At 44.8% G+C, this 7,176-nt stretch overlaps 1 protein-coding gene across 3 annotated transcripts; it reads left to right on the top strand.

Moving 5' to 3' along the window:
* The first annotated feature begins 2,942 nt into the window (after window positions 1-2,942).
* LOC122021596 (protein SOSEKI 3-like) lies at window positions 2,943-5,341 on the top strand. 3 transcript variants are annotated; one of them, XM_042579721.1, is made up of 6 exons: window positions 2,943-3,297; window positions 3,389-3,458; window positions 3,523-3,638; window positions 3,738-4,527; window positions 4,748-5,029; window positions 5,112-5,341. In XM_042579721.1, the coding sequence occupies exons 1-6, from the start codon at window positions 3,024-3,026 to the stop codon at window positions 5,182-5,184; spliced, it is 1,605 nt and encodes a 534-aa protein (XP_042435655.1). In that variant the 5' UTR covers window positions 2,943-3,023; the 3' UTR covers window positions 5,185-5,341. The 3 variants fall into 3 exon arrangements, with proteins under 3 accessions (XP_042435655.1, XP_042435654.1, XP_042435656.1); XM_042579720.1 differs by having other exon boundaries at window positions 4,745-5,029; XM_042579722.1 differs by lacking the exons at window positions 4,748-5,029; window positions 5,112-5,341 and adding an exon at window positions 4,612-4,745.
* Window positions 5,342-7,176: the final 1,835 nt, after the last annotated feature.

Here is a 7,176-nt window from a genome sequence, read left to right as displayed (position 1 = left end):
GACCACCAAGGAGAGGACCTCTCTTTAGTTTGTAGTCGCCGCCCAGCTGCTCCGGCTGACCACCACCTCCTTGTAGGATTCGTGTAGTTGAGAGAGGGAGTGTGAATCTTGACTTGTTGCTTTCTTTTTTATTTCGTTCATTCTTTCTATCAAAGTCGTTAGTAGCAGCGGAATATAAAATAAAGTATGGAAAAAAGAATGCTCACGGGATTTACTTGGTTTCCAACCCCCAAAGGTCAGCATGTCGAAGGCCTACGCATTCAAGTATGAGTCCACTAGTGGTCTCCTTTCCAGAAGCTTTTTGGAGGCTGAGAAACCCATTTTACAGTTTATCAAATACAAGTATAAAAGATTAATAAAATAAATACAACTTGTAATAAAAATATAAACAAACACTTTGTTGAGCCAATCTAGAAGTCCAAAGCGTAGCACACCCTTCCTAGAGCTTTTCCGGTCATAGAGCTTCGTGTCGTAGCTTTCCATTTGAGTGCACGGAGTGTGAGTAGTCAAAGAATATATGTCTTGAACATAGAGCTTTCATCTCCTTTTATAGAGTTGGATCAGATCTTTATCTGGATCAACTTTTATCTAGATGAAGTCATATCTAGATGAAGCATATCTGGATAAAGTCACATCTGGATAAAACAATATCTGAATCAAGCCTTATCTCTATCTACATCATTCGGTTTATCCTTATCCTCATCCAAATCATAAAGATGAATCAAATCTTTTACCATATCATCTTTTATATCAACATTTTACAACTCAGCAATTTGGATCAAACCCAGTTGATCTACCAAATCGCTGGTTCGGTCTATTGAAATAGTTTGGGTCTGGTTCGACCCGAGTCAAGTCAGATTCATCCATTTATGTTTGTCTTCTCTTTGTTTTGCTTCTAGCTCCAGGTTCCTACAAACAACCATACAAAACATAAACGAGTAACCTAACTTATTTCTATAAGTCTACCTGACCTACTAGGCTTGCCTTTTACTTGGAGGTCTCTCATTTAAGTCTACCATCTAAGGGTCAATCCCTTAGGATCAAGCAGTACTCCTATAAGTCTACCCGACCTATACTAGGCTTCATACTTAGACTGCATCCAAGACTTTACCATTACCTAAGGTTACCTCCATGTAGGATTTCCAATGTCTAACTTTACTAACCAGGACTTCCACCATCTGAGGTTACCTCCTCCTATGATTTTCACTACCTAGCTTCACTCACTAGGACATACCCTTACCTAAGTTAGGACTTTTTCTTGCTAGTCATTTAGTCCTGACTAGACTTCTCTTTTCCAAATATCAAGTCCTATTTGGATCAACCCTTGGTCAAATTAATTAAACTTAGGTACATTGTCAAACATCAAAACCCTAAAAGCCGATTGCACCAACACTCCTGGTCGGTCACCACCATCTCATGGATACCAACAACCATCGCCAAACCTATGGACAACAGTTGCAGGCTGCCCACCGCTAACAACCCTTTCGTCAGTGCTCCCTAGCGCCGCTGGTCGTCCGCCCTCCCTCGGCCAGCCCTCCATCGATCAAGGGACTCTCTCTAGCTATCAAACAGTGAGTATAGGCCCATTGTGCCGCTAGAACAGTGACCCCTAAGGGTTGTTCTTCTTGCTTGATTCATGTTGTCGAATTGTTTCTGCCACCAGACATGAATCTAGCTTTGATCCTTCTCTCTGATCATTTTGTTTTCGATCGTCGGCTAGTATCGAAGACGGAGACATAGCTTGTGGCTTTGTGAAGTTGTCTTGACGATCGCTCAACGTGGATATGAATAGAGGCGAGGCTTCTGACCGTCACTTGGTTAATGCTCTTTCCACTCCGCATCATCTGTTAGGTATACCATATATCTAGAGTAAATTTATTTTTCGTAAAAGTTTTATATTGCAATTATGTCTACATGAGATGTATCCTTGTATATGTGTGACATATGTGGTGTAATAAATTATTTTATTATTATTATTTAATTTTCACTGTGTATATTTATAAAACATGTTTTAGCATGCACCCATGTCAGGGTCCCCAACATAGACAGGGCCACACGACCCTACTTTTTGGCTATCCTAACTCTTAATCATAATTTGTTACCCAATATCACTTACCAACCGTTGCACTTGGACTAACTCAACTTCTTATCTGTTGCTCAGCCTTAACTTCTCGATGGAGATCTTCGTATGGTTTAATATGCATGTCACCCCTAGGGTAATAGTGCAATGATAGTACACCTTTTTAATTTTTTAAGTTTTTAAAGGTCGAGTTTTAGGTTCAATCAATTAATAGATGAATTTTTTCTTAATGAATAATTGATTTAAAAATATTAGATTGATCGACTGTTTATTATGAATACTTATTATAAACACTTTTAATTTATCTTAATAGTCGATATTTTTTTTTATAAAACTAAATTGATCTTTTAAAAAATAATCCACATAAATTAAATACATAATATTAACTAAAAAATATATAACTAGAGGCAAGGGAGAGGTGGATGGGATGAGGTCATTGTTTTATACTTTTTTACGATACAAAGTTAAAATCAATTATTAAAGGCATCAACCTTTTCAGCTAAATGGGCCCGACGAGGGCCAGCAACGGCACTGTAATCATTGCCGCCCGCAACGGCACGCAAAAGCAATCATCGACCTCATAATATTCTTTATTTTAAAATATTTTTGTTTCGACACTGACCATGACAATTATTAGTACAACATGAACCTAATTAAAATTATTATATATATAATAAACACTATTATATATACCATATTAATTTAATTAAAATTATTTTAATATTATCATAGCTGGAGGACAAGCAGAGAGGCACCGTCACCATCCAACAACAGAACCCGTGCCACTCTTGTTCGGCAACATTTTTTACAGCAGGCTAAAATATTTAACCGGCAGACGCCGCAGGCTTAGCCATTCGGTTAATTTCGTTACGGATTTTCCTGTTTAACTCTCGATCGAGGGGCACCGTACCAGCACTCCGGGGAGCGTCGTTGAATTCGATTAATGTCCTCCTCCGCTGCCGCCGCCGCCGCCGTTCTTCCTCTCTCTCTCGGTCTCTCGAGCAACGCCGGGAAGCTTGTAGTGGAGATGGAAGGAGGAGGAAGGGGACACGGCGACCAGGGCACCCCGGAGAGTGCTCGAGCTTGTCAGCCGGAGCTGGCTTCGCCGGTGGGGAGGAAGATTCCAGTGGTTTACTACCTCTGCCGGAACCGCCGCCTCGAGCACCCCCATTTCATCCAAGTCCCCCTCTCCTCCCCCGACGGACTCTTCCTCAGAGGTCACTCGCGCTAATTAACCATCCTCGATCCCTCCCTAATTATCGCCTGCATTAATTGCCGTCTCTCTGACTACGGTTTTTGGTTCCGTAGATGTGATCAATCGGCTCGACGAGCTGAGAGGAAAGGGCATGCCCGCCATGTACTCCTGGTCCTGCAAGAGGTACAGTTCTGCTGATCGTCGTTGAGCAGCGCAACTCCACCTGCTGAGAAATTTGTGGTTGCAGGAGCTACAAGAACGGCTTCGTCTGGCAAGATCTCGCCGACGACGATCTCGTGCTCCCGGCGAACGGCGACGAATATGTCCTCAAGGGCACCGAGCTGCTGCATCAGTCTTCTTCAGGTGCTCCCAAATCAGCAATTTTCTTCTTCTTCTTCCTCCTCCTTGATCAGGAGACTGAAATTAACCCCCAAATGCTGCCTTGTGTGGTTGCGCTTTCAGTTTCAGATAGGATTCAGCAAGGCAATGGAAACTGCAGGTTGCCGATCTTGAACCCTCAGCAGCAAGACGGCGCCATTTTTTCAGCAGGTCAAGATGCCTCGCCGGTAATCGAAGAGCTGAAGAAGCCAGCGTCACCACCTTGGCCTCAAGGCGATGGCCAAAAGCCTTCCTCACCAGAGAATGGCCGGAGTTTCAGAGAGCGTCGATCGTGTAAGCCCGTTGAAGCTTCTGATGCTTCGACTCAGACCGATGACAGCCCGCCTTCCACTGAATTCGATCCGGCAAAGCCACAGAGCAGCGACCTACGGTCCAAAGTTGGTTCAAACGCCGGCGCAGACAATAACGATTCATTCTCTAGCGGGAAGATGGAGACTTTGGAGTCTCTGATCAGAGCCGACGCCGGCAGGATCAACAGCTTCCGAGTGCTCGAAGAGGAGGAGGTTCTCTTCCACACAGGGCCAAAGCTGAGGCCAACAAGCGTGCTGATGCAACTGATCACATGCGGGGCGATCTCAGTGAAGGATCACCAAAGCTTTGGCCTAGTGCCGACCTACAAGCCAAGCTTCTCCCACGCCAAACTGCCTTCTCCCATGTTTTCAAGATCAACGATGCACATGCACGGGGAGCTCGATTGCCTGCCCGACAACAATCGGAGGCTGATCGCGCTTCGATTGGACGACAAGGAGTGTTTCAGCGGGAGCTTGGTCGAGACAAAGAAGCACAGGAGCATAGTTGGGGAAGTGGCGGCGCCCACACTCAAACGCTCTTCTTCATACAATGCAACCGACAGGTAAGTTTGTTAGCTAACTCATGTGTCTTGCTTCAATTTACAGTATGAATGTCACTGGACTAGTAGATAAAAGTGTTAATGTAGGTGCTATAAATTAGTTAACAGTTGAAGATACCTTAGCCCATCTCTTAACCGTCCTAAACTTAGAGAAACCAGTTGAAATTTAGTCGTCCCCGGGTGAAGTTGTCACTTGATATAGCCTCCTTGATGTTCCTAGAAGCTGCAAGACCCCAGATTCGAAGCAGGTCATCGCGAATCTGACAGAGGCATCGCGCCCCAAGTGCCTTCCCCGAGTAATGAAATCGGTGCCAAACAAACAATCTAAAGACGAAGCGATCAGGCTATCCTTTTCGGATGCCCCGAGGAAGTCTTCTGTTGAGCTACACTGCAGGGAGCTGTCAAATGAAGAGATCCAGAGTATGGCACCTTCAGGCAATGCACCATCGACTGGTGTGGAGTCTTTGGAAGGCAAAACTGACAAGTTGATCAAAATTGAGGAAAGGTGAGCTTATGCATGTCTCCCTTGCACATTTAGGAGATGGATTCTTTGGATCATGGTTAACAGTTCATTTTCGCTTCGGCAGACTTATATCGGGAGCTCGGGTTACCATTCAGTCGAGAGCTCCATGCGACGCGAGTGAGGATTCGGATTCTTAAGCAGAGTTGCTCTCTGTGAAGCATCTTTGCAGAATGGTTGATAGGTCAGCGCGCATGATCTGTGATTTCTCAAGTTGCTGTAGGTGCAGTCTTGTTCGGGTTATGTTTGTAAGCAGTTCCATTTCTAATCTTGCCCAGCTGCCTTTATTTGGTAGTATCCTCCGTCGAGTTCTATTTCATATTATATTTTTATTTATATTTAAATAAATTTTATTTTATTTTATTATTATTAAATAAATTTTCTTCATCACTCTTTCTCAACATGTATAAATTTATTATAATTTTATATAGCCTAATTAAATAATTATTAGTATTCTTATAAATCTTTTTCAAAGTTTCCCGATATTTTCTAATATTTTTATTTTTTTTTCTATCAAAAAAAAAAAAAATATGGAACCGTCATATCAGCGGCCCCCCTTGATCGGTCAACCGAATGTTGGGATCAGTTGACCGAACCCCAATGATTAGATCAGCTCATGGTCAACCTTGACCAAGGGATCGGTCGACCGAACGTCGGGTTCAGTTGACCGAACAGGGGATAAGCAGTAGACTGATTGGATCGGATTGATCAAATCAGATAATGTTGGATTGAAAGCGCTAGAGGGGGGGGGGGGGAGGGGGTGAATAGCGCTCGTGGCTATTTTTCGCGATTTAAAACACAAAGTAGAAACGCAGCGGAAAGTAAATGCAAACACACAGAAGACACAAGTGTTTTACTTCGTTCGGAGCCTATGACAACTCCTACTCGAAGGCCCGCGATCCTTGATCGCTTTCGGTGGGCAACAACTATAGGCTCGTTAAATGATTACAATTTGAAGTACAGTAATTAATAACAATAAAATATACCGACGACAATGAACGATGGAAGAACTGAGCTCCGGGTCGTCGGGATGGTGAAACAGCACTTCAAGATCGCTTTGTTAGCAGCAGGAAGTAGAAGGTTCGCTTCTGTGATTGATATTCGAAGCTGCTCCCCAAGGCTCCCTTTTATAGCTTTGTAGGCGCTGATCCTGATCCCCAAGTCTCGGGATCAGTTTTGACCCGAAGCGGATCGGTCGACCGATCCTCACGTTCGGTCGACCGATCAGATGATCTCCACCGCATCTGATCCGTCCATCCGTCGCTCCGCTTCGATCTGGTCAAACTTTATCCCTGGGATCGGTCGACCGATCCCAAGGTTCGGTCGACCGATTAGTCTCCTCTGACCCGCACACCTCGGCTTGATCAAGTCGACACCTATCCCAGGTTCGGTCGACCGATCCAGAGGTCTGGTCGACCGATCCCTGGTCGAACCTGGTCCAACTTCTTGCGATCTGGTCTGGTAGCTTAGAGGTTCGGTCGACCGATCCCAAGGTTCGGTCGACCGATCCCGGTCAGTACTAACCCTGCACAAAAGTGTTAGTTTCCTGCAAAACAGAGTTAGAACACAAAAGATAATATATAAACAAATGAATTGACAGCCTTCGGACTGTCCGGGTCTGACTTCGGGTTTCCGACCGGAAACCCTAGGTCGACCCGACGCCTACTGTTCCCTCTACGGGGAACGCGTCCTCACCTACTCCACTCAGGAGATTTTACCTGATGCCAGTTCGATCCTCCAGATCGATTGGACTTTTGCTCAGCGTCCGATGCTTCCGGTCTTCATGCTGGATGTCCGGTCCTCGACCCATCCAGACTTCTACCCGGTTCGCGACACCAGGATTTTAACCTAGGGTTACCACCCCCTAGGATTTTTGCTCGAAACGCCGACCCGCCAAGACTTCCCGCATAGGGTTACCACCCCCTATGACCTAGGGTTACCACCCCCTAGGGTTTTCCTTTTGCCTAACCTCAGCTAGGACTTTTCTCCACCTAGGGTTACCACCCCCTAGGACCTAGGGTTACCACCCCCTAGGATTTTCACCTTGCCTAACCGCAGCTAGGACTTTCTTGAAACACTTAGTCATACACATTAGATAACAATTAAACTTAACTTTGAATCCCTTTGCCATT

Source organism: Zingiber officinale, chromosome 9A, assembly GCF_018446385.1.
Source record: "Zingiber officinale cultivar Zhangliang chromosome 9A, Zo_v1.1, whole genome shotgun sequence".
Taxonomy (NCBI): domain Eukaryota; kingdom Viridiplantae; phylum Streptophyta; class Magnoliopsida; order Zingiberales; family Zingiberaceae; genus Zingiber; species Zingiber officinale.
Note: the sequence above shows the minus strand (reverse complement) of the source record. Positions and strands in the feature narration are given on the sequence as shown.